The following is a 27,569-nucleotide window of genomic DNA, read 5'->3' as shown; positions in this document are numbered from 1 at the left end:
TGTTTCCTGCTGGTTAGCCAATTCTCTATCCATGCTGTTCAGGCCACGTGTTGGGACGTGAGTGGTTCCCACTGTTCAATTCCCCACGTGACCACAGCAAGTATATTTGTATTAAGAGTTTAACCCTTGGTGTTTTATTGTTCAAATAAGCAGAAAGCGACAGGTTTTCTTCTAGTCTAACTGGCCTACAGTTTCCTGCTTTCAGTCTCCCTCCTTTCTTGGATAGAGGTATTACATTTGTGGTTTTTCAATCCACTGGGACCTTTTGTAAATCTAGAGAATTTTGGAAGATTACGACCCGATGCATCCATTATCTCTGCAGCCACATCCTTGAAGACCCTAGGTTTCAGGCCATCAGGTCTAGGGTCTTGTCAGTCTTTAGTACCATTAGTTTTTCTGGTACTTTTTCTCTAATGATAGTGATTGTTTTAAGTTCCTCCCTCCCTTTTGCCCCTTGATTTTCTACTATTCTTGGGATATTTTTTGTCTTCTGTGAAGACAGATATATATTACTTGTTCAAAATCTCTGCCATTTCCTTGTTTTCCATTATTAATTCCCCAGTCTCATACTCTAAGGGACCAACGTTTACTTTAACAATTCTATTCCTTTTTGTATATTTGTAGAAGCTCTAATTGTCTGTTTTTAAATTTCTTGGTAGTTTCTCTCATTCTAATTTCTCCCTTTTTTTGTCATTCTTTGCTGGTTTCTAAAATGTTCTCAATATTCTGGTCTAACACTAATCTTCGCAGCATTGTACATCTTTTCTTTCCATTTGATACCATCCCTTAACTTTCTTAGTTAGCCACGGTTAGCCTCATAGAAACCTATAAAATTCTAACAGGACTGGACAGGCAAGATGCAGGGAGGATGTTCCCAATGGCTGGGGAGTCCAGAACCAGTGGTCACAGTCTCAGGATACGGGGTATGTCATTTAGAAACAAGATGAGGAGAACTTTCTCAACTCAGAGGGTGGTGAACATGTGGAATTCTCTACCGCAGAAGGCAATGAAGGCCAAATCATTAACTATATTCAAGAAGGAGATAGATATATTTCTTCATGCCAAAGAGATCAAGGAATATGGGGAAAAAGCAGGAACAGGGTACTGAATTAGATGATCAGCCATGATCTTTTTTGAATGGTGGAGCAGGCCCGAAGGGCCGAATGGCCTACTCCTGCTCCTATTTTCTATGTTTCTATGGTGCATCCTTCTTATAGAGTTTTTCTTTATCAATGGAACATTTCAGGAATATCTCCTGAAAAATCTGCCGCTACTTATCTACCATGTTACCTTTTATCCATTTTTCCCAATCCACTTTAGCCAACTCTGTCTTTATACCTTTATAAATGCCTTTATTTAAGTTAACGACACGAGTTTCAGACCTAAGTTTCTCACCCTCAAACTGAATGTGAAATTCTGTCCTGTTATGATCACTCTTGCCTAGAGGATCCTTTACTATGAGATCATTAATGAATCCTCATTAGCCATTATCAGGTCTAAAATAGCCTGATCTCTGGTTGGTTCCAGAACATATTGTTTTAAGAAACTGTCCAGAATACATTCTGTGAACTCATATTCAAGGCTACCTCACCAATTTGATTTGTCCAATCGACATGAAGATTAAAATTGCCAGCCATAATTGCAGTAACTTTCTTACAAGCCCCCATTATTTCTTGATTTATACTCTGTCCTACAGTGTGGTTACTGTTAGGTGGCCTATAAACTACTCCCACCAGTAACTTCTTGCCCTTGCTATCTCCACCCAAACTGATTCTACATCCTGATCTTCCGAGTCAAGATCATTTCTCACTGCTATGCTGATCTCATACTGTATTAACAGAGCTACCCCACCTCCTTTTTCTTTCTTCCTATCCTTCTGAAATGTAAAATACCCTTGAATATTCAGTTCCCAGCCTTGTTCACTCTGCAACCAAGTCTCTGTAACGGCTATCACATCATATCCATTTTTTCTATTTGTGCTATCAATTCATTTATCTTATTATGAATGTTATGTTGTTATGACCGAGGTGGATCGAGTGCACTGTCTTTTCTAGTTCCACTTCTCCACAGGTCACAACATATATTTTTTTAAATGTTTACCCAGTTACCGATGCAGTAAATCATATACTATACCCTTTATCCCAGAATAATATACAGCAACCAGATTTCTTTAATAAACAACAAAATGATCAGTTTATTATAAAAGAAGACTTAACCAGTAAAGAAGCAAAGCATTAACACATAGCTTGAAAGATGAAAATTCCCCTTTTTAAATTGCCCACACACAAACTGGGCGGCACAGTGGCGCAGTGGTTAGCACCGCAGCCTCACAGCTCCAGGGACCCGGGTTCGATTCTGGGTACTGTCTGTGCGGAGTTTGCAAGCTCTCCCTGTGTCTGCGTGGGTTTTCGCCGGGTGCTCCGGTTTCCTCCCACATCCAAAAGACTTGCAGGTGATAGGTAAATTGGCCGTTGTAAATTGCCCCTAGTGTAGGGAGGTGATAGGGAATATGGGATTATTGTAGGGTTAGTATAAATGGGTGGTTGTTGGTCGGCACAGACTCAGTGGGCCGAAGGGCCTGTTTCAGTGCTGTATCTCTAAATAAATAAAATAAAAACTCACTAACACACTGAAAAAAATACAGAAATTTTCTCTGCACAGCTCTGTTACAAAAAAAAGACAAAAAAGAAAATTTTGGCCAAATACTTGCTAATTCTTGAAGAAAAAAGAGAAGATATGGAAAGATGTCAGATGTCCCTTTTTTGGTCTGGCATCCCAAATAGGCGTAGATGGCTGTAACTGGGATCTTTTTAGAGCAGTTCTTTTCAGGTGACATTGAGGATCAGTTAAGCAGGCTTTCCAGGAGAAATGCAGCATCAGTTTCTCTATTTTTACACTTGATCCTCAGAAAGTTCTCAAAGAGATGGAAGAGGGTGAGCTGATGGTAGCTGCTCTCTTGACTGGTAGTCACCAGCTGGCTTCAAAACAGTTTACACCCCAACACACTGTCCAAAGTGAAACCAAAAACAGTATCTCAAGAGTCAAGCCTCCTGATCCCTATAAGTCATGACCTGTCACTTCTCTGTAAACATCTCCCCCAGGGCACCAAGGTTTCTGTTGTTTATTGCTTAAAACACTTGACTTCTAGCAAGGCTATTTTTAAATAACATCTCAGTGTCCATCTGCTATGCAATCTTCAGCCTTCTCCACAAATCAATCTCCACAATTTAAATATAAGTCCTCAAAAACATATATTTAACAAAAAATATTAAAGCACTTCCATAACACTGTGTATTCAGATAAAGAGCCTTTAATTTTGTATTTTTTTATACCATTTTTCCCTAGTCTGACCCTATTTTCTGGTGAAGTCTCATGTTTGTACGCTCTGTCCCTTCCTGTCACACTCTGGTTATCTTAGTCCATATCGTTACACTTGCCTTGTCCTTTCTCATTAATTTTCCAAATCTCCCCTCAAGTGAACCCTTCACCTCACTATTTAGTTTAAAAGCTTCAAATCCTCTCTACAGCCCTAGTTATATGACTTGACAGGGCACTGGTCCCAGCGTGCGCAAGTGAAGCCCATCCCAGTGGAACAGCTCCCTCGTTCCCCAGTACTGGTGCCAGTGCCCCATGAATTGAAGCCCTTTTTCACGTACCAATCTTTGAGCCTTGCATTCAACTCTCTGATCTTATTTACCCTGTGCCAATTCGCTCCTGGCTCAGGTAGTAATCCAGAGATTATTACCTTTGTGGTTCTGCTTTTTAATTTCGCCCCTAGCTACTCGTACTCCATTAGCAGAACCTCTTTCTTGGTCCTACCTTTGTCATTGGTACCTTTGTGGATCACAACAATCGGATCCTTCTCCTCCCACTCCAAGGTCCTTTCCAGTCCTGAGCATATGTCCTTAACATTGGCACCAGGCAGGCAACACAGCATTGGGACTCATGCTCTCAGCTGCAGAGAACAGTATCCATCCCCCTAACTATACAGTCCCCTGCTACAACTGCATTCCTTTTTACCCCCCCCCCCCCCCCACTTGAATGACCCCCTGCACCATGGTGCTGTGGTTAATTTACTCATCCTCCCTGCAGCCCCTGCTCTCATCCACATAGGTTGCAAGAACCTTGAACCAGTTGGACAAGTTCAAGGACTGAGACTCCTCCAGTAAAACCTTCTGGATCCCCATACCTGCCTCACTTGTAGTCACACCGTCCTGTGCCTAACCATGGACAAAATCTGAATTACCTAACCTAAGGGGTGTGACTGCCTCCTGGAACAAAGTGTGCATGTAACTTTCTCCCTCCCCGATGCATCGGTGTGTCCGAAGCTCAGACTCTAGCTTATCAACTCTGAGCCGACGTTCCTCGAGCTGCAAACACTTACTACAGATCTAGTTTCAGTGGATCACACTGGTGTCCACCAGCTCCCATATGCTACAACTGTAACACATCACCTGCCCGACCATCTTTATTGTATTTTGTTTAACTGATTAGGGTTTCATGTTTGGAAATATTACTCAATGATAATGTGCAGTTTTATTAAGTAGTTTAAATAGCTAAATTATAAATTATTACAGTACTTCTATCTCCCCAGTGCTAGTTAAAACTACTGCCCCAGTTCAGAGAAAATAAAAAAACACCTTAGAAAGCAACAAACACTCACCGACCTGCTTACCTAATTAATGCCTTTGGACTTCAACTCCCCGGTCTCACTGTGTCCTGCTTCCTCTTTTGGACCATTCCTTGTTCTATAAAAGATGAGAACAACACCTCGTTCCTCACTGTGCCAAATTCCCATGCCCACAAAATTCTCAACTTAAGTACTCTGTCAAACTGGACTTCATGCTACTTCCTCTGCTACACCTGGACGCGATACTTCTGATGGACTTAGAAAGGGAAGACTGGGGACAAGGATTAGGTGTTAGTGACAAGTAGACACAGAGATATATGAGTGGCAGCACCACTGTCATTTTTTCTATTCTTTCATGGGATGTTGGTGTCCCTAGCAAGGCCAGCATTTGTTGCCCATCCCTAATTGCCCTTGACAACTGAGTGGCCTGGTAGGCCATTTCTGAGGGCAATTCAGAGTCAATCACATTGCTGTGGGTCTCAAGTCACATGTAGACCAGACCAGGTAGGGACAGCAGATTTCTTTTCCTAAGGCCATTAGTGAACCAGTTGGGTTTTTATGACAATCGATGATAGTTTCATAGTACCATTGCTAAGATTGCCATACTTTTTATTAATTAATTGAATTTAAATCCCATCAGCTGCTGTGGTGGAATTTGAACCTGTCCCCCCAGTGTATTAGGCTGGGCCTCTGGATTACTAGTTCAGTCACATTACCACTACACCACCATCTCTGCTCATACAGAGTGTGTGAGGGAGAGATTTCAGTAAGAAGAGAAAAAGTGAGTAAGATGGTCAATTACCCTTCAGGGTGTATTCATCAGCCTTGTCATTCACAATGCCCCTGGTGTGCCTTCTAACCACAGTTTCTATGGCTGCCTCTTCTAATGGCACAAAATGTGGATGGATAGTGGTTTACTTTCTGACCCTTCCTGTTTTCTGGTACTGAGTAGTAGATTGTTCTGCAAGAAGAAAAGGCCTACGTGACTTGGTGAAAGATTGTGAGAACGTATGCGTCGAGGGAGATGGTGCATGAATGATGGTGCAAGTGTGGGGGAATGAAGAAAGTGATTGTGAGGACAGTAGTAGGTGTAGAGTATGCAAGTAGTAGCTGAAGGAGATTCAGTGAAGTATGTTGCTGTGACTGGAGGAAGTGATGGGAAGTGTAAGAGAATGCTTGAGAATGCTTGGCTACTGATGGTGCAGGGATAATCAGAGAGTAAGAGTGATGTGAATTAGGAGTCTCACCTTTGCAGCCCTGCTCAGAATATTAAACCTCTTCCAGCATTGCAGCTGGGTCCTGAGATACAGCACTTCTCATATTGCCATCTGGTGTCAGCAACTTGCCTTATCATCTCCTGTTGGAAACAACATCTCCTTCCTCCTGCTTGCCACCTCCATCAGAACTTTCAGAGAAGTATCTGAGGATCATGCAGATCATACTCTATCTGACATTTTTAAAAATCATTCTACCGAAGGTGATGTCATCTGGAAGACAGATATTTATTGCTCAATCCTAGTTGTCCTTGATAAGATAATGAGGGACCGTTTTCTCAAACCACTGCAATTCACGTGGTGAAGGTGCTCCCACAATGCTGTTAGAGAGTTCCATGACTTTGATGATGAAGGAAGAGTGTTATATGTCCAAGTCAAGATTGTGTAAGACTAAGGGGCCAAAGACACCATGGCGACTTGCTGCAGTACTGTAAATAGGACACATTGCAGCAATGGGATGCCAATGGTGGAGGAGGTGAACGATTGAAATAGTGGGTGAGGTGGTGATCAAGCGGACTGAAATTGTGTTGAGCTTCTTGAGCGTTGTTGGAACTACACATGTACGGGAAAGTGGAGGATATTCCAACAGACATCCAATTTGTGGCTTGTAGGTAGGGAGAGGCTTTGGGGAGTCAGGGGATGGGTTACATGCTGCAGAATACCCAGCCTCTAACCTGCTGTGGTAGCCTAGCCACTGCATTTATGTGGCTGATCCAGTTGAGTTTCCTGTCAATGCTGACTCCCAGGATGTTGATTGTGGAGGTAGCTTAGCGATGATAATGCCATTGATTGTCAAGGGGCGGTACTTAGGCTCTGGCCATGGCCTAGCACTTGCATGGCATGAATGTTATTTGCTACCTATCCACCCAAGCATGGAGGAGGTCTGGACTGCTTAATTATTTGAAGAATTGCCAATGGAACCAAAGACTGTGCAGTCAGCAGCAAATAGCCCAAATCTGACCTTGTGATGGAGGGAAGATCATTGAAGAAGCAGCTGAAGATAGTTAGCTCTCAGATGCTGCCCTGAGGAACTCCTGCAGTGATATCCTGGGTCTGAGATGATTGGCCTCTAACAATAGCAGTCTTCATTTTCGCCAGGTACAACTCCAGCTCTTCTTGAGTTTTCCCCTTATCCCCATTAACCCATGTTTTACTCGGGCTCCTTTGTGCCACACTTGGTCAAATGATCCTTGTTGTCAAGGACAGTCATTTTCACCTAACCTCTGGGATGCTCATGGGGCCTTCTCTTCCTGTTAATTGCTTAAGTGTCCATCATGACTGGATAGGGCAGGGTTGTAGAGCTTCAATCTAATATTTTGGTTGTGGGATCATTTAACGCTGTCTCTAACATGCTGCTTTTTCTCTGTCTATGGCATGCATGTAGTCCTATTTTGTAGTTTCACCAGGTTGGTACCTCAACTTCAGGTATGCCTAGTGCTGCCCCTAGTATGCTCTTCTATGCTCTTCACTGAATCAGGGTTGGTCATTGGCATGATGTTGATGGTGGAGTGAGGCATATGTTGAACCATGAGGTTACAAATTGTGGTGGCCTGTTTTAGTCATAGAGTCATAGAGAGATACAGCACTGAAACAGGCCCTTCGGCCCACCGAGTCTGTGCCGACCATCAACCACCCATTTATACTAATCCTACATTAATCCCATATTCCCTGCCACATCCCCACCTTCCCTCAATTCTCTACCACCTACCTACACTAGGGGCAATTTACAATGGCCAATTTACCTAGCAACCTGCAAGTCTTTGGCTGTGGGAGGAAACCGGAGCACCCGGCGGAAACCCACGCGGTCACAGGGAGAACTTGCAAACTCCACACAGGCAATACCCAGAACCGAACTCGGGTCGCTGGAGCTGTGAGGCTGCTAGATCTGTTTGAGCTTCTAGATCTGTTCTTAATTTATCCCACTTCGCATGGTAGCAGTGCGAGATGACACAATGGAGGGTGTACTCCTTTGAAGACGGGGACTTGTTCACCACAAGGACAAGGCGGTAATCCCACCAACCACTGCTGTCCTGGAAAGACACATCTGTGACAGGTAGATTAGTGAGGATGAGGTCGAGTAGGTTACCCCTTGTGTTGGTTCTCTCAACTCCTGTTGCAAGTCTATTCAGGCAGCGATGTCATTCAGGATTCAGCCAGTTCAGTCAATGGTGGTACTACTGATCTACACATTTGATGATGAAGACTGCCGTTGAGAGCCCGTACTGTACCCTTGCTACTCATATGCTTCCTCCAAGTGGAGGAGCACTGATTCATCAGCTGGGGGAGGGAAATAGGTTGTAATCAGTAGGAGGTTCCCTTGTCCATGTCTGACCTGAAGCCCTGAGACTTCCTGGGAGCCAATGCCAATGTTCAGGACTCCTTGAGCCACATCCCCTCCAATTATATATCACTATACCATTACCCTTGATGAGTCTGTCCTGCCAATCTATGACATACCAAAAAATGGTGCTGGCAGGATCCAGTTTGTTGGCTAATAGGTCTTAATCTGAGAGTATGACTATGTTAGACAGTTGCTTGACTAGTCTGTGGGACAACTCTCCCAGTCTCCAAATGTTAATGAGGAGGATCTTGGAGAGTTGACTGGGCAGATTGTGCCTTTTTCAAGTCCTTGTTCAACGCCGAGCTCACAGTTGAGTAATCTATCTGTTTTATTTTACAGATGATGATGCTGATTTGCTGGGAATGTCTGAAGCGTGACTCCTGTTTTCCTCAGGCTTATGATAAGCCTGTAATTGTTTTCTGTTAATGTGCTGATATATAATGTTCCAATTTAGACAGTTTTTTCTTTATTCTTTTATGGGACGTGAGTGTTGCTGACAAGGCCAGGATTTGATCCCCATCCCTAATTGCCCTTGAGAAGGTGGTGGTGAGCCGCCTTCTTGAGCTGCTGCACTCTGTGTGGTGTAGGAATGCCCACAGTGCTATTTAGAAGGGAGTTTCAGGATTTTGACCCAGCAACGATGAAGGAACAGCGATATAGTTCAGGATGGTGTGTGACTTGGAGGGGAAATTGCAGGTGGTGGTGTTCCGATGCGTCTGTTACCCTTGTTCTAAGTGAAAGAGGTAATGCGTTTAGAAGGTGCTGTCAAAGGAGCCTTGGTGAATTGCTGCAGTGCTTGTTGTATGTGGTACACACTGCTGCTACTGTGAGTTGATGGTGGAAGGAGGGAATGTTCAGGATGGTGGATGGGGTGCCGATCAAATGGGCTGCTTTGTCCTGGATGGTGTCAAGCATCTTGAGTGTTGTTGGAGCTGCACTCATCCAGGCAAGTGGAGAGTATTCCATCACACTCCTGACTTGTTCCTTGTAGATGGTGGACAGGCTTTGGAGAGTCTGGAGGTGAGTTACTCACTGCAGAATTTCCATACTCTGATCTACTCTCGTGGCTATGGTATTTATATGTCTGGTCCAGTTTAGTTTCTGGTCAATAGTGAACACCAGGATGTTGATGGTGGGGATTCAGCAATGGTAATGCCATTGAATGTCAAGGGGAGATGATTAGATTCTCTTTTGGAGATGGTCATCGCCGGGCACTTGTGTGCTGCAAACGTTACTTGCCACTTAATAGCCCAAGCCTGAATGTTGTTCAGGGCATGCTGCTACAGTGTCTTAAAAGAAGGAAAAAAAGGTAGAGAGGTTTAGGGAGGGGATTCCAGAACTTACAGCTTCAGCAGATGAAGGCACAGACACCAATGGTAGACAATGAATATTGGGAATGCAAGAGGCCAGAATTGGAGGAGCGCAGATATTTCAGAGATTACAGAGAAAGGGAGGGGGAGGCCATAGAGGAATTTAAAAACCGGGATGAGAATTTTAAAATCTAGGCATAGCTTAACTGGGAGCCAATGCAGATCAGTGAGCAGAGGGGTGATGGGTGAAAGGGATTTGAGAAAAGTGGCATAAATATTACTTTTCACTTATCAGTCCATGCCAGAATGTTGTTCAGCTCTTGCTGCATGTGTACACAGACTGCTTCAATATCTGAAGAGTTGCAAATGGTACTGAACACTCTGCAATCATTGGTGAATTTCCTCACTTCTGACCTTGTGATGGAAGGAAAGTCATTGGTGAAGCAGCTCAAGGTGCTTGTGCATAGGGCTTAACCCTGAGGAACTCCTGCAGCGATGTTCGGGGGCAGAGCTGTCTGGCCTCCAACAGCCACTTCTATCTTCCTTTGCACTAAGTATGACTCCAAGCAGTGGAGAGTTTTCCCTCTCATTCCCATTAACTTCAATTTTGCTAGGGCTCCTTGATGCCATACTCAGTCAAATGCTGTCTTGATGTCAAGGGCAGTCACTCTCACCTTACCTCTTGAGTTCAGCTCTTTTGACCATGTTTGGACCAAGACTGTAATGAGGTCTGGAGCCGAGTCACCCTGGTGGAACCCAAACTGAGCATTGGTGAGCAGGTTACTGCTGTGTAAGTACTGCTTGGTAGCACAATCGACTACTGTCACTTTGCTGATGATCAAGAGTAGACTGATGGGCGGTAATTGGCTGGATTGGAGTTGTCCTGCTTTTTGTGTGCAGGGCATATCTGGTCAATTTTCCACATTATCTGGTAGATGCCAGTGTTGTAGCTGCAATGGAACAGCTTGGCTAGGGGCGCGGCTAATTCTGGAGCACAAGTCTTCAGTACTATTCCTGGGATGTTATCAGGGTCCATAGCCTCTGTTGTATCCAGTGCTTGAATTGTTTCTTGGTCTCATGTGGAGTGAATGGAATTGGCTGAAGACTGGCATATGTGATGCTGGGGACCTCAGGAGGAGACCGAAATGGATCATCCACTCAGTAATTCTGGCTGAAGATGGTTGTAAATGCATCAGCCTTCTCTTTTGCACTGATGTGCTGGGCTCCCCCATCACTGAGGATGGGGATGTTTGTGAAGCCTCCTGCTCTGACTAGTTATTTAATTGTCCACCATCATTCACAATTGGATGTGGCAGGACTGTAGAGCTTTGCTCCAATCCATTGGTTGTGAGATTGCTTAGTCTATCACATGCTGTTTCCACTGTTTAGCATGCGTATAATCCTGTGTTGTAGCCTCATCAGGTTGGCATCTCATTTTTAGGTATGCCTGGTGCCGCTGCTGGATGGTCTTTTGCACTCCTAAATGAACTAGGGTTGATCTCCTGGCTTGATGGTAATGGTAAAATGAGGGATATGCTGGGCCATGAGGTTACAGATTGTGGTTGAATATAATTCTGCTGCTGCTGTTGGTCCACAGCACCTCATGGATGCCCAGTTTTGACTTGCTAGATCTCTTCTGAATCTATCCCATTTAGCACATTGGGAGTCCCACACAATACGATGGATGGTGTCCTCAGTGTGAAGTGGGGTCTTCGTCTTCACAAGGACTGTATAGTGGCCACTCCTACCAATACTGTCATGGACAGATGCATCTGTAACAGGTAGATTGGTAAGGATGAGGTCAAGTTTGTTTTTCCCAGTTGTTGGTTCCCTCACCACCTGCCGCAGACCCAGTCTGGGAACTATGTCCTTTAGGACTTCGCCAGCTCGGTCAGTAGTGCTATTACCAAGCCATTCTTGGAGATGGGCATTGAAGACCCCACCCAGCATATGTCTGTGCCCTTGCTACCCTCAGTGCTTCTCCCAAGTAGTGTTCAACATGGAGTCATACTGATTCATCTGCTGAGGGAGGCTGGTAGGTGGTAATCAGCAGGAGATTTCCTTGCCCATGTTTGACCTGATGCCATGAGACTTCATGGGGTCTGGAGTCAAAGTTGAGGACTCCCAGGGCAACTACCTCGCTGTATACCACTGTGCCACCACCTTTGGTGAAGGAGGAGTCTGGGACATTGGCTGTAAGGTATGATTCAGTGAGACTGTTGCTTGACTAGTCTGTGGTACAACTTTTCCAATTTTGGCACACACCCCCAGATGTTATTAAAGAGGATTTTGCACGGTCGACTGAGCAGTGTGTGCCGCTGTCTTTTCCAGTGCCTAGGTTGATGCCAGGTGGTCTGTACAGTTTTATTTTTATTCCCCTTTTCTGTAGTGGTTTGGTACAATTGGGTGGCTTGCTGGGCTATTTCAGGGAGCAGTTAAGAGTCAACTATGGACTGGAGTCATATGCAGTCCAGATCGAGTGAGGGCAGCAGATTCCCTTCCCTAATCTACATTAGTGAACCATATGGGTTTTTAAGACAATCCAGTGGTTTCATGGTCACCATTACTGAGACGAGCTTTTAATTCCAGATGTATTCATTAATTGAATTTAAATTTCACCAGCTGCCAAGGTGGGATTTGAACTCATGTCCCCAGAGCATTAGTCAGGGCCTCTGGATTACTAGTCCAGTAACATTATCACTATGCCACTATCCACTTCAAACATCTGTTATACTAGGTATCAGAACTTTATTGAATCCCAGAGATTCAAATAATCAATTTTCTGATAAATACAAGAGATGTGGATATATCCACCATCTTGAAGGGGGCTTGAAGGTTTTGAAGGCAGTAGATGTTAATTCCAATGAGCAAGTGACTGCACGTAGAGCCACTTTTAATCTGTTCAAGGACATAACTTAGAGCAGACACATTTTCCAGATGATAATGGACAAGGAAACAAGTGTGAGACCATTGAAAAAGAATCTTTTGTAAAAAAAACCCTGTCATAGGTCCTGTTATTACTACTGACATTAATTTAATTACTATGCAATATTCCAAACAAGTTCCCTCAAACAAATTGCTGATTAGCTTCAAATAGTGTTATATAACTTAACTGTAATGTCCACCTTACTTCATGATGAAATAGCTTGCTGACATATTCTAAATTCACATGTGGTCATTTAGCCAAGATAGCAGTTATCTGGCTCATAGAATGAAAGACAGAATAAACCTTTGCCTTCGGGTAAGAAGGAGTGAAAGCTGGAAAACAAACTGCAAGTCCTGTAGTGGGACCTTTTACCTCCTCACTCCTCACTATCCAAGGCCCCAAACACTTCTTTCAGGTGAAGCAGCGATTTACTTGTACTTCTTTCAATATAGTATACTGTATTTGCTGCTCACAATGTGGTCTCCTCTACATTGAGGAGATCAAATGCAGATTGGGTGACTGCTTTGCGGAACACCTCCGCTCAGTCCAAAAACATGACCCTGAGCTTCCTGTCGCTTGCCATTTCAACACACATCCCTGCTCTCATGCCCCCATCTCTGTCCTGGGATTGTTGCAGTATTCCAGTGAACATCAATGCAAGCTCGAGGAACAGCACCTCATTTACCAATTAGGCATGCTACAGCCTACCGGACTGAACATTTGAGTTCAATAATTTCAGAGCATGACTGGCCCCCCCTTTTTTTTTAGTTTTACTTTGTATTTTTTATTTGTATTTCATTTTATTTTAGTTTGTTTCATCATTACACTTTTTTTAACCATGTGCCTGCCCACTTTTTTTTTCTTTTTTTTTCATGTTTTTGCTTGTGGCTAGGCCTTTCATTATTCTGTTATTTAACACCCTCTCTGCACTAACGCTTTGTATTTCACCACAACATTAGCACACTCTTTGTCTTTGCCTGTGCCCCATGACCTCCTTGTCAATTATTCTCTGTGACCCTCTGTCCTATCAACACCTTCCCCTTTGTTCTCTTTTGTCCCACCCCTACTATATTTGCTTAAAACCTATTACATTTCTAACCTTTGCCAGTTCTGATGAAAGGTCAGTGACCTGGAATCTTAACTTTGCTTCTCTCTCTACAGATGCTGCCAGACCTGCTGAGTATTTCCAGCACTTGTATGGTTTTATTTCAGATTTCCAGCATCTGCATTATTTTGCTTTTATTATATTATTATGCTAGTCCTGTACCCCAGCAGCACTATGAGCAGAGCTGTCTTATGACTCTCGATTTCATTCTTGGCTGACATGCAAATGTACCAAACTAATTCTCAACAAAGGATTATTTAATTGAAATTGCTAATATTATACTGAATTCTACTTTTACTTTTTCTAGGAACGTCCTCCAAGACCACCTGTTAATTGGTTGAGAACTGTAACTTGGCATATTTGCTGTGACCTTGACGAGAATTTGCCATGCTTCAAGGGGATCATGACCGAAATTGTCGCAACTCCTATAAAGGTCAAATTAGGTAAATCTCAACCACATTAATTTTTATTTCCACAAAGATATTATAGCTTTTAGTAACACTGCTCTCATCATCATTGGTCGACAATCGTCGGAGTCAGACTTACCTAACCTCCGCTTTAAGGCAGGAATGTAAACCCTGGTGTGTATTTCCACTGTACAGGGTTGCTTTATCAATGACATATCATTTACCGCAGTTGTGTCACAGCTTGTAGGTTGTGGATGCTGTTGGCTCATTCAAGGATTACCTCATTGGTAGCATTTCCTCCTTTCAGGGTCCCACTACACTCCTCCAGGTGCTGAGCTGCCTGAAGCTGTTGGTACACTTTGCCACTTTGGCACTCGGTGTTGACCAGTCACAAGAAGTACTGTCATTATGGAAGCAGGTTTTAACACTTAACATAGCATATAATATTACTTTACTACTTCTTTTTATTGTATTATTAAGTTTTTTTTTAAATTTTGAAATTTGAATTTTGAGGCTTTTATTCATCATGCCACCCTGCTTCAGAACTGAGAGACTGAGAAGCATTCTGGAGCTTCCAAAGCACAAAATGCATTGTGGTTTAGTCAGCAAGATGGAGTGTGTTCCTGTTCAAGGTGTGAGGCCTGAAATTTTGATAACTTTTGTAAACCATTCTTTCAGGACGTCTCGATATTGGACTCAACCCACCATCTTGGGAAGGATATATGTCATACTTGCCCTCATATCCACCAAAATTACCACATCCTGAAGCTGAAGGGCAAGAATATGTTGTCACTGGGCACTGGAATGAAAGGCTGAGCTTGTTTCAGAAACTTATTTTAATTAAATCTTTTATGGAAGAGAAGGTATGTTATTAATTTGATGTAGTTGTTTAACCATAGGTATACCAGAACAAAAGTTTAGTTGTGATCCAGCTTCATGTTACATGGAATTTCTTTCTACATTGTCCTGGTGGCTATTCTCCTTGCATTGCCACGCTCAACCATCTCTGCCCACTCATACCAAGCAACTTGCTTGGAAATCTCCCTGCCTTCTAGTGAATAGAAGACCCCCTCTTCCTGATGACTTCCTCCACCAAAACCTTCAAAGCTGTGTTTAAAAACTGGAGCTTCTTGCAGCTTCTTCTGTGCCTGTCATTGACAACAGATAGTTGCTTGCAGCTAAAGTGCGCTTCCCCTTTAAGAGGGGTAGATAACCTTTAAATCATGTCAAGAATGCACCAACCTCATCAGATGAGCTGCCAGTCAACAGCATGAGTAGCACTGGTTATCCGCCTATTTTAATTTTATGGAATCACAGAATGATATTGCACAGAACAAAGCCATTCAACCCATCGTGCCTGTGCTGGCTTTTTGAAAGAACTATCCAGTTCATCCCACTTCCCTGCTCTTTACCTATAGCCCTGCAAATTTTTCCCTTCCAAATATTTATCCAATTCCCTTTAGTAAGTTGCAATTGCTTCCCCAACCCTTTCAGGCAGTGCATTCCAGATCATAACAATTCATTTGTGGCAGTGGTGTACAGGCCACCTAACATTAACCACACTGTAGGACAGGGTATAATGGAAGAAATAATGGCAGCTTGTCAGGAAGGTACAGCGATAATTATGGGGGATTTTAACCTACATATAGACTGGAAAAATCAGATGGGCAGAGGTAGCCTAGATGATGAGTACATAGAATGTTTTCGAGATAATTTCTTGGAATAATATGCTCTGGAACCAACCAGAGAGCAGGCTATACTAGATCTGGTACTGTGAAATGAGATAGGATTAATGAATAACCTCATAGTTAAGGCACCCCTAGGTAGCAGCGATCATAATATGATTGAATTTTGCTGCTTCAATTTAGCTAACAAGTTTATTATGTGGTACTTTATTAAATGCCTTTTGCAAGTCTGTATACGCAAAATCTACTGCACAACCCCCATCAACCTTCTATGTTACTTCCTCAGAGAGCTCATCAAGTTAGTCAAAAATGATTTGCCATTCTTCTCACGGAAACACACTCAAAAACATTTCTACCTCATTGTTTCAAAGGCCAGTGAAGTTGGAAAAATTATTATGAAGGCAGAAAATAGTTTGTAAGACATTTTGGTAATTAGATTTTTTTCACTCTTTTTCTAGGTAGTATTTGCAATCACAGATTTTGTCATAGAAACTCTTGGGAAGGAGTTTGTGGAGAACCCTCCTGTGGATTTAGCTACTCTTTATCAGGACATGTCAAACAACATTCCCCTCGTTTTCATATTAAGTACTGGTTCAGATCCTATGGGAGCCTTCCTGAGATTTGCAAAAGAAAGGGACTACTCTGACAGGTGAGTTCCATGTTCACTTGGCTAACTGGAAGCAGGCGCAAGCACAGTGGGAAGCCCCTGACCACCATTTTGTCCACCGGGCTGCCCCTTCCCACTTGGCTGGCAGAGTTAAAATCGTCCCTTATGCATGCCTACCTGTCCTACAAAAATTACTTGTATTTGTCTACTTGTAGGAAATAGGCTACAATTTGTTAGTATTCTTCTCCTCAATTGTCCTTTTCTATAAATAGCCATTGCTTGCTGATAAAGGTATTGGTCTGGAAAAATTGTGGGCCATGATCATTGTGGTTACATTGGCCTGCAATGCTGACCATGTTAGGGTTTGAAGGCTTAGTTAAAGGAAAGTTTGTGTGAGGCTACTGGGCACTCATACCATTGGAGGTGCATTCTGGCATTGCAACAAGAAAACCCTTCATCTGCCAAGCATTGTCCAGGTCCCTGTCTTCCAAATCCCCAGTAACCTGTCCTGCTGCCTGTGTAAAGAAACTCATCCAGATTTTGTACAAAAATGTCCTCATCTTCAGAGACTCTGGATTACAAGTGTGGCCGGAGTAATTTCCAGCCTCATTAATTTATCCAGAAGTCATTACTTCAGATCTGCCTGGATACCAATGAGAATGTTCTGAGCCAGAAACATGTAATGGGTTCTACAGGACAATTTGGTACCATCAAACCAGCATATGTGATCCAAAGTGTAGACTTCTATATCACTAAAGCATGCCCTTAGATCACATCTCTGCAGATCACACCATGCCTGCAGGTTTCAAATCATGTCGTCCCAAATCACTGACTTCCAGGTAGGTCAGTGTAACTGCTTTGGGATGTGCTGTGTGATTACAACTTATGTGGTTGGGCTGGCTTTGGACATCCAAAATGGTGGGTCTCCAGGAGGAGAAGAATAAATGACAAATTGTCGCCGATTTCCGACAAATAAATGCATACAAGTAAGTTTTGTATGAGAGGTAGGCATACATAAGGGACAGTTTTAACCCTGCCAGGCAATAGGGAAGGAGCAGCCAGGTGGCCAAAATGGCAGTCAGGGGCTTCCCACTTTGCTCGCACCTGCTTCCATTTTAACTGCACACTTTCGGCAGTGTCGGATCTGCTTGACATCGGCAGAGGGTGCCTCACTACCATCCAAATGTCAGGGTCCAATGGCATTATTTGGACCCCGATCTAATTTTAATCACTGACTGCTGCATTGACACCGAGGGACAGAGCAGCCAGTGAAAGCTGGTGGCAATCAGGAGTAGAACCAAAAAAAATATTTCAACTGGTTTCAGATTTCTTTGTGGACTGGGGGAAGCAGGAGTGCTTCTCCTGGCCCAGAAAGAAATCTTGGGCCTCTTCTTTCCAAGGCTTCCCTCCTCTGACTACATAAATTATGCTGGAGGCCGTTCCTTCAGCACCACCCAAAATCCCACAGGCAGCCCAGACGTGCCTCCTCCTCCTTCAACTACATGCCCCCACCCACTTTCCATGACCTTCGGCGACCTGGTGCAGTGTTCAAGCCTCACGATATTCTGTCGGCTTGTAACTGGTGAAGTGCAGTGGGAAACCCAGGGCTGAATTTTATTCGGGTGCCGCGCCTCGCGGCGGCACCCTTTGAACTCAGCCAGGTGCCCGCATTCAGCAGCTGCTGCAGAGCCCCCACGATATTACATGTGGGATTCATTAGCATCACTGTGCCGAGCTGCCCCCCTCCCCATATTACATGGGGAGAGACAGGACAACTGGTGCAGTGAGGAACCATTTGACAGCTCTGTAGCTGTGTAGCGGCCCAGCACCTGCTTCCTGACAACTGTCAAAGAATACTTAGCTCACCGTTGAAGAGTGTGGCTGCTGTCAATCTGGCAGCAAAGCAGAAAGTGCTGGAGAAACTCAGCAGGTCAAGAAGCATCTGTGGCGAGAGAAGCTGAGTTATCTTTCATATGTTAGAGCAGTTACACGGTGGCGTCACTATAAGGACCACACCAAAAGTCAAGGATGGCAGAGGGGTACTCTAGGGTGACCCACAGTTCACCGAAGCTTCCCTGCTCACTCTCCTCCAGGCTATGTGGGCAAAGCGGGAGGTCCTTTTCACTAGCGATGGTAAGAAGAGGCCCTCCTGTCTGAACAAGGCAGCTTGGCTGGAGATGGCAGAGGAGGTGGGCAGCCTTGGGGCCATCCGGCGTCAAAGCTTCCAACGCCGGAAGGGGATGGACGATCACTCTCTCAGCCAGTCGGGGCCCTCTAGGTCTCATGCACACAGGGTACGTGTGCCAAAGTCATCCACAGCCAAAGTTCCATCATATCAGCAGCCTTCCTACAGTCAGGCTGCTAACGCAGAATTGGCACCATGCAGGAAAATCCAAAGCATTTCCAAAAAGCATCATGGCACAAATGGGTCTGCATGGGTGAGACAAAAATGTAGAAAGGCCGAAAACAAAATCGTCTTCACGAACATGTGCATTGCTTTTGCTGTGTGACTCAAGTTGCCAGTGTGTACCGATCTTGGCTCCTTCCATGACATCAATTTCCTTTCAGAACTGCCAATGTATGGAATAACATCATTGCCATGCCAGTTTCACTCATGTGCGTCTCCACGGATGCAGTAATATGGACAATGGCTCAGTATTTTGCTGCCAGTAATGGTGGAAGCAAAGATGTTGTAGATGTGGACTGCTGCACAGCAGGTGATCAAGGGTGATGTGTGGCTTGCAGAGCTCTTGTTGGCTCCTACGGAACCGAGAGCCTTTCTCCGATAAGCCACTGCTGTAAATCCCCAGCTCACTGCTGCCCTGCATGCAGAGCCTGGGTGCCATTTGCCCTCCCATGTGCCTTTCCTGTTGTAGGTCCTCAGCGTCCTCATTGTGAAGGAATCCTGTTGATGTCTCACTTCATCTGGGCAGGACCGGGACTGATGTCCTAGGGGGAGTATTTGCTAGAGTGGTTGGGGAAGGTTTAAACTAAAATGGCAGGGGGATGGGAACCTTTGCAAGGAGTCAGAAGAGGGGGGGCTCAAAGACAAAAACAAAAGACAGTAAGGGGAATAAGAAAAGTGATAGGCAGAGAAATCAAGGGCCAGAATCAAACAGGGCCACTGTGAAAAATAGTGGGAAGGGGCCAAGTAATGTTAAAAAGACAAGCCTTAAGGCTTTGTGCCTTAACGCATGGAGCATTCGCAATAAAGTGGATGAATATATTGCGCAAATAGATGTAAACGGGTATGATATAGTCGGGATTACGGATACATGGCTGCAAGGTGACTAGGGATGGGGATTGAACATCCAGGGGTATTCAGTATTTAGGAAGGACAGACAAAAAGCAAAAGGCGGTGGAGTTACATTGCTAGTTAAGGAGGAAATTAACACAACAGTGAGGAAAGATATTAGCTCTGATGATGTGGAATCAGTAAGGGTTGGGCTGAGAAACACTAAGGAGCAAAAACCGTTAGTGGGGGTGTATATAGACCCCCAAACTGTAGTGGTGATGTTGGGAATGGCATTAAACAGGAAATTAGAGACACATGTGATAAAGAAACATTTGTAATTATGGGTGATTTTAATCTGCATATAGATTGGGCAAATCAAATTAGTCACAATACCAGACAGGAGGAATTCTTGGAGTGTATAAGGGTTGGTTTTCTGGACCAATACGTTGAGGAACCAACTAGAGAACAGGCCATCCTAGACTGGGTATTGAGTAATGAGAAAGGAATAATTGACAATCTAGTTGTGCGCGACCCCTTGGGGATAAGCGACCATAATATGATAGAATTCTTCATCAAGGTGGAGAGCGATGTAGTTAACGCTGAGACTAGGGTCCTGAATGTTAGTAAAGGAAACTACGAAGGTATGAGGCGCGAGTTGGCTATGATGGATTGGGAAACGTTACCTAAAGGGACGACAGTGGATAGGCAATGGCAAACATTCAAAGAGCACATGGATGAACTGCAACAATTGTTTATTCCTATCTGGCGCAAAAGTAAAACGGGAAAGGTAGCCAAACCATGGCTTACAAGGGAAATTAGAGGTAGCATTAGATCCAAGGAAGAGGCATATTAAATTCACCAGAAAAAACAACAGGCCTGAGGATTGGGAGCAGTTTAGAATTCAGCAAAGGAGGACCAAGGGATTGATTAAGAAGGGGAAAATAGAGTACGAGAGCAAGCTTGCGGGGAACATAAAAACCGACTGTAAAGCTTTCTATAGGTATGTGAAGAGAAAAAGATTGGTGAAGACAAATGTAGGTCCCTTACAGTCAGAAACAGGGGAATTTATTATGGGGAACAAAGAAATGGCTGACCAACTAAATGCATACTTTGGTTCGGTCTTCACAAAGGAGGACACAAATATCATACCAGAAATGTTGGGGAACACAGGGTTTAGCGAGAGAGAAAAACTGAAGGAAGTCAGTATTAGTGGAGAAATGGTGTTGGGGAAATTGATGGGATTGAAGGCTGATAAATCCCCAGGGCCTGATGGTATGCATCCCAGAGTACTTAAGGAAGTGGCCCTAGAAATAGTGGATGCATTTGTTGTCATCTTCCAAGATTCTTTAGACTCTGGAACTGTTCCTACAGATTGGAGAGTAGTTAATGTAACCCCACGAATTATAAAGGGAGGTAGAGAGAAAGCAGGGAACTATAGACCAGTCAGCCTGACGTCGATAGTGGGGAAAATTCTAGAGCCCATTATCAAAGATTTTATAGCAGAGCACTTGGAGAACAGTGGTAGAATCGGACAGAGTCAGCATGGATTTACGAAAGGAAAATCATGCTTGACAAATCTACTAGAATTCTTCGAGGATGTAGCTAGTAGAGTTGATGCAGGGTAGCCAGTGGATGTGGTTTATTTGGACTTTCAGAAAGCTTTTGACAAAGTTCCGCACAAGAGATTAGCGTGTAAAATTAAAGCACATGGGATTAGGGGTAGTGTATTGCGATGGATAGAAAATTGGTTGGCAGACAGGAAACAAAGAGTAGGGATAAATGGGTCTTTTTCCGAATGGCAGGCAATGAATAGTGGGGTACTGGAGGGATTGGTACTCGGACCCCAGCTATTCACAATATATATTAATGTTTTAGATGAGGGAACTAGTGTAATATCTCCAAATTTGCGGATGACACAAAACTGGGTGGAGAGTGTGTTGTGAGGATGATGCAGAGAGGCTTCAGGGTGATTTGGACAAGTTTAGTGAGTGGGCAAATGCATGGCAGATACAATATAATGTGGATAAATGTGAGGTTATCCAATTTGGTAGCAAAAACAGGAAGGCAGATTATTGTCAGAACGGCTAGAAACTGAGAGAGGGGAATATGCAACAAGACCTGGGTATTCTCGTAAACCAATCGCTGAAGGTAAGCCTGCAGGTCCAACAGGCGGTAAAAAAGGCAAATGGTATGTTGGCCTTCATAGCAAGAGGATTCGAGTACAGGAGCAGGGATGTCTTGCTATAGAGGGAGTGCAGCGAAGGTTTACCAGACTAATTCTTTGGATGGCAGGACTTCTGCTCCTATTTTCTATGTTACTATGTTTCTATCATGCCAGGCCTGCCCCCTATTGGGTGCGTAGTTATGCAGAGCACAGTTAGCAGCAAAGAAAAGAGCTGGCCTTTTCGGCCCATAGTACAGGGCATCACCCTATCTGTCCAGGCATTGGAAACGCTTTTACAGCAAGCCGGTCACCTGCACAGTGGTGTCTCTTGGAGCTCACTGGCATTTTATCTCTCCTCCGTGGCAGTGGTGGGGTCTCTCACTGGTGTCACGAGCCATGTCTGCAAAGAATAGCCCTTATCTTCAAGAAGCCACCCCTCCATCTGAGCCAGTTCGCTGAACAGCGGTGGCAGCTGGGACTGGCGAAGGGCCCAGCTGTCACGGCAGCTGCCTGAGAAGCGGGCACAGATTTGCATGAAGCATCTCCGGTGATCACATACCAGCTGCACCTAGATTGAGAGGATTCCTTTAATGGTAACATCTGCGGGTAGTAGCCTGGCGGGAGCCCTGATGGCCACATGGGTGCAGTCTATGAACCCAAAAACCAATGATTCTCCGGCAATGGTGCCGAAACCGCTGGCCCTTTGGGCCTGGCTGTGAGTGTCCTTCCTGAAGCGGACATACTCACTGGCCCTCTGGTGCAGGGCATCAGTGATCTCCCTGATGCAACGGTGCACTGCCGACTGTGTGACCCCACAAAGTCCGGTTGGCCCCTGAAACGCTGCAGAGGTCTCAAGCTTAAGAACCGCTTCCGCTATGAGGACCGCAGGCATAGGATGTCCACCGAAGCCCGTGGGCTGCGGGTGATTGTTTAACAGGGCACAGAGACGTGTCACCACCCTCTCTACATGTGCAGTCACCTCTGAAACCGGTGCTCTGACATCCGATGGCATATCATGTGGGGCCTGTAGATGCATGACAACCGTAATGGCAAGCTCCCCTTGGGGGCTGCTGCTCATGACTGGGGCCTCTACGTGGACCACACATGCCTGTTGATTTTGCCTCCGGTGCATACGGATCCTCAGGAGAAGCGGATCACACAACCTTGGATGAGCCAGACCCATTTCCATGTGATAAATAAAGTTGTATCCTTCATTTATTCAAAGGTTCCTAACAGGGCAGGGATTGGTGTTGATGCTTTCAGGTGCTTTCATGGCATTGCCCATCTTGGCTAACACTCAGATCGGCACATCATAACCATATCAAGATCCTACCAGCTCATTGATTGCCCCCACCATCCATATAACCTTAACGCTCCTACCCTTTCTAGCACCCTCCCCACAGACAGGGTGATTAGTTTGCCATTGCTCCTTCATACACACAAACAAACGCAGAGCATACACTGTTTATGGAGAGAGGGTACACGGTACCTCCCTTCATGCCTTCAGAGCTTTCCTACCAATAATCCCCTTTAAGAATGCAGAGTGAGACCCCTGTAATCCCCCCCTCCCTCCTTGTATGCAGAGTTCAGACCCCTGTATATCTGGACTTGCCTTCGCTGTGCAGACTCCTGCATCTGCATGTCTGATTTTCTATTCGTCAATGGGATGGCACGTGACGGCCGCCCATTCTAGGTAAAATGAGGAAGTGTCCATGGAGATGCAGCGGAATGCATAATCTGCAGAGATAAGTACTGTTTTATATATTCTAATCGGGGTGCCGCTGCCAAGTGACGGGGGTGGGAGGACCACACCTAGGTTTCCCCGCCGCCAGTAATTTGTGGCAGGCCCTTCTCGACATCACGAGTCAAGGTGGGCCTCTCCACACAAAATTTTATCAGCCCCAGTGCCACAACCCGCGGTGTCAAGGGGCTGGTAAAATTCAGCCCCCCAATTGGGATGTGCAACTCTCAGGTGGCACAACTCTAAATGGCTTGGGCTTCCATTTAGCAGGTGACCCGTGAGCTCTGTTTGCAGCTGCTCAGAAGTTCAGATCTACTTCATTATTTCCTTGCAACAGACCTTTGTCATTCTTTCTAATATATACAGACAGTTATTGGGCGCAGTTTTATTTCTTTGTTGGTATCGAAAATATTAATTAACCACATGACGAAGTATGGTAACATTAGATTTTATTTCACTTCTAAGGGCAGTAACATGCCTTTTAAATTGGATATTAGTTTAACACATTTTAATTTTTACTGCATTTACTGCATTTTAAAAAATAATTTTAATTATACAGTATTCATGTACAGTCACACAACTAATCTATGTTACTCCTTCTTAACTAGCTTGTGTTCACTCTTGCTTTCATACTGCAGGGTAGAGTCTATTTCCCTCGGACAAGGACAAGGGCCTATTGCTGAAAAACTGATTAAAGAAGCTCTAAAGACAGGAAACTGGGTATTTCTTCAAAATTGTCATCTTGCAGTTTCTTGGATGTTAACAATGGAGGAATTAGTTAAGTCATTCACAGAGCCAAGTAAGTACAAGTATATTGTCCTCATGTGTGAAATCCATTGGCACTAACATAGGTTACAGGTCAAATGTCTCAGCCAAAGGATTTTGTCTCAGAATGCTTGTCCACTTTGTTTACACATTGACACTGTTGCAGTGTCATTGTTCAAATAGCACCAAATGATTAATTGTTACTACCTGATTTATTTATGTGCTCAAGGATGTTACCTCGCAACACAATTATTCAAAATTCTCTGGAGCTGACATTCCTCTGAGTTACTGAATCTTTATGAAAAGGTACACATAAGTAACTTAAGAGTGATGAAATATTGGAGAACATGCCCCATGTATTCATTGGCTGTGTTTAGGGCTGTTCTGAGCATTCCTACGCCTAAGCTATCGGAATTTACAAATGCCTGAAGAAAGTTTTTAGACTAGTATCTCTAATTCCCAGAATGCCATTTTCTGAGCGTGTACAATGAGGAGAATATTCCAGAATACATTAGTTTTCTTCTCACAGTCCAAATCCACACATCTAATTTATCTGGTTATGGCAGTATTTTGCCATTTGTCACTCCAGATGATTGTCAAACAATCTGGATGGAAGGCATTAAACTCTTGGAGGTAAACGTTTCACAGGAGTTTATATTTTATCAGACTGAAAGAGAGTTGTAAAGAGGTAGACAGGCACACAAAGTACATGACTAACTAGACCTGTGTTTTGCTAATAGTTACCATTCTGAAAAAAAAATGTTCATAGACAGATACTCAGAGTTCAATAAAACTGATCATAGCAAATTTTTAAATAAAGTTTCAAAGCTTTTTTTCTTATTGAGAAACAGGGTTTAGCAGTTTCTTCTTTTCATGATTTGAAAAAAAGTTGCAAGATCAATTTTGAAAGGTTTCTTGGTAAGGTTTCAGAGGAACCTAGAGAGACAATTATTGTCTACAGAAACATTTATTTAGTCATTTATCCAACTGTAGCAGCTCGCAGAAGGTAACTTTTTGGACCAATGTCTTCACATTAAAATGATAATCCAGTGCTTCCTGGACCCTCCTTAGTGCTACTAGACTGCAAGACACCCCTCTGCTACACCCTTAGTACAGTACCCCATTTTACTGCCAGACATAGCAACATCGCTCTCCAATACTGCCAAATCCCATTGATGGAAACTCCTCATTCCATTTCCAGTTTTGCAAACCCAAAGTCCCCTCTCTTCATTGTTGCTAAACCCAAGGATGCCCCATCCACTCTAATGTACTGCTAAGCTTCCGAACTGCTTCCTCAGTGCTTGCAGAGCTTTGGAGTCACCTTGTAAGCTGCTAAGCTTTGAGATGCCACTTGCCAATGTTGGTATTGAATTAGCTGCTGGTTGTACTCCCACAGCAACCCCCCCACCCCACCCCACCAATATTCAGTTCCATTGACTTCAAAAGAACTGAATCTCAAGCGAAGCGTATAACAGGCGATTGGTGCGACACCACCTGTTTGGCACGACCACCCAAGGTGAATTTCTACCCCAATGTAATACTATGAAGTCCATTAATTTACAATGAGCATCTGGGGAAGCAGGAATCCACTGATTTACCAACATGGGAGAGTGGCATCTAAGGGTTTAGTAACATTACAAGACAGCTCCTGGGCTTTGCAAACACGGAGGCAATGGTCCTGGAGATTGGCACCACTTGCAATGATGTGTTTCCTTGGGTTGAATAGCAGGCTTTTAGTTTTGTTTTAATTGTTCCTGTATTCGAGCACTTTGCTTTTATTTGATAAAACAATTTACTAAAGTCAGAATTTAGCACAAGACAATGGAAGATCTCTGAAAGGATAAATATATTCTCCACTGCTTTGCCAGTTGCAGTGTTTGTAGAAGCTAAAATGTTTTATATTTTCTCTCATTGTTTCCAAAGATAAATATTGACAAATGACTAGAAAAATACTTTTTCCTAGATGCTGTTTTACATGAAAACTTCAGACTGTTCCTGAGCTCCATGCCTACCAACACCTTTCCTGTAACAGTTTTGCAAAACTCAGTCAAGGTAATGCATTCTGAAAATTGCAAGATCTATATTGTTAGAATTCGAGAATGGTTACACCATAAAAGGAGGCAATTTAGCCCATTGTATCTGTGCTGGCTCTCTGCAAGAGCAATTTAGCTAGTCCCACTCCTTTTCCTTTCCTGTAGCCCTGCAAATTTTCTCTGTTCAGCTGCTTATCCAATTCCCTTTTGAAAGCCACAATTGAATCTGCCTCCACCACATTCTCAGACAGTGCATTCAAGATTGCAATCACTGCATAAAACGCTTTCCCTCATGTTACTGTTGGTTCTTTTGCCAGACACCTTAAATCAGAGTACTCTGCTTCTCAATAATAAAAGCAAAATACTGCGGATGCTGGAAATCTGAAACAAAAACAAGAAATGCTGGAATCACTCAGCAGGTCTGGCAGCATCTGTGGAAAGAGAAGCAGAGTTAACGTTTCGGGTCAGCGACCCTTCCGAAGAAGGGTCGCTGACCCGAAACGTTAACTCTGCTTCTCTTTCCACAGATGCTGCCAGACCTGCTGAGTGATTCCAGCATTTCTTGTTTTTGTACTCTGCTTCTCAACCCTTTCACCAATGAGAACAGTTTCTCTGAATCTACTCTATCCAGATTCCTCATGATTTTGAACACCTCTATCAAATCTCCTCTCAACCTTCTCTTCTTTAAGGAGAACAATCCCAGCTTCTCCAGTCTATCCATGTAACAGAAGTCCCTCATCCTTGGAACCATTCTTGTAAATCATTTCTCTTTAAAGCCTTCACATTCTTCCTAGAATACGGTGCCCAGAATTGGACACAGTACTCCAGTTGAAGCCAAACCAGTGTTTAATAAAGGTTCATTACAACTTTCTTGTTTTTGTATCCTATGCACCTGTTTGTAAAGCCCAGGATCCCACATGCCTTTTTACCCACTCTCTCAACCTGCCCTGCCACCATCAATGATTTGTGCACATATACCTCCAGATCTCTCTGTTCCCTCACCCCCTTTGGAATTGTAATCTTTATTTTATATTGCTGCTCCCAAAATGGATCACTTCACACTTCTCTGCATTAAATTTCATCTGCCACATGTCTGCCTGTTCCACCAGCCTGTCTACATCCTCTTGAAGTTTATCACTATCCCCGTCACAGTTCACAATACTACCCAAGTTTTGTGTATTCTGCAAATTTTGAAATTGTTCCCTGGTACACCAAAGTCTAAGTCATTAATATGTGTCAAGAAAAGCAGTGATCCTAGTACCAACTCCTGGGGAACCCCACTGTGTACCTTCCACTGGTCCGAAATCAACCATTCGTCACTATTCTCTGTTTCCTATCATTCAGCC

At 43.9% G+C, this 27,569-nt stretch overlaps 1 protein-coding gene across 3 annotated transcripts in view; it reads left to right on the top strand.

The window, feature by feature from the left end:
- Positions 1 to 27,569, top strand: part of dnah6 (dynein, axonemal, heavy chain 6) — a 554,194-nt gene that overhangs the window by 384,774 nt on the left and 141,851 nt on the right. For all 3 annotated transcript variants that reach the window (XM_068030693.1, XM_068030691.1, XM_068030692.1), the window contains 5 exons: positions 13,894 to 14,029; positions 14,672 to 14,856; positions 16,137 to 16,327; positions 24,064 to 24,224; positions 26,154 to 26,242. In XM_068030693.1, coding sequence (XP_067886794.1) covers positions 13,894 to 14,029; positions 14,672 to 14,856; positions 16,137 to 16,327; positions 24,064 to 24,224; positions 26,154 to 26,242 — 762 coding nt within the window. The remainder of the gene's footprint in view (positions 1 to 13,893; positions 14,030 to 14,671; positions 14,857 to 16,136; positions 16,328 to 24,063; positions 24,225 to 26,153; positions 26,243 to 27,569) is intronic.

Source organism: Heterodontus francisci, chromosome 4 (genome assembly GCF_036365525.1).
Source record: "Heterodontus francisci isolate sHetFra1 chromosome 4, sHetFra1.hap1, whole genome shotgun sequence".
Classification (NCBI taxonomy): domain Eukaryota; kingdom Metazoa; phylum Chordata; class Chondrichthyes; order Heterodontiformes; family Heterodontidae; genus Heterodontus; species Heterodontus francisci.
This window is presented reverse-complemented; position numbering and strand designations above follow the sequence as displayed.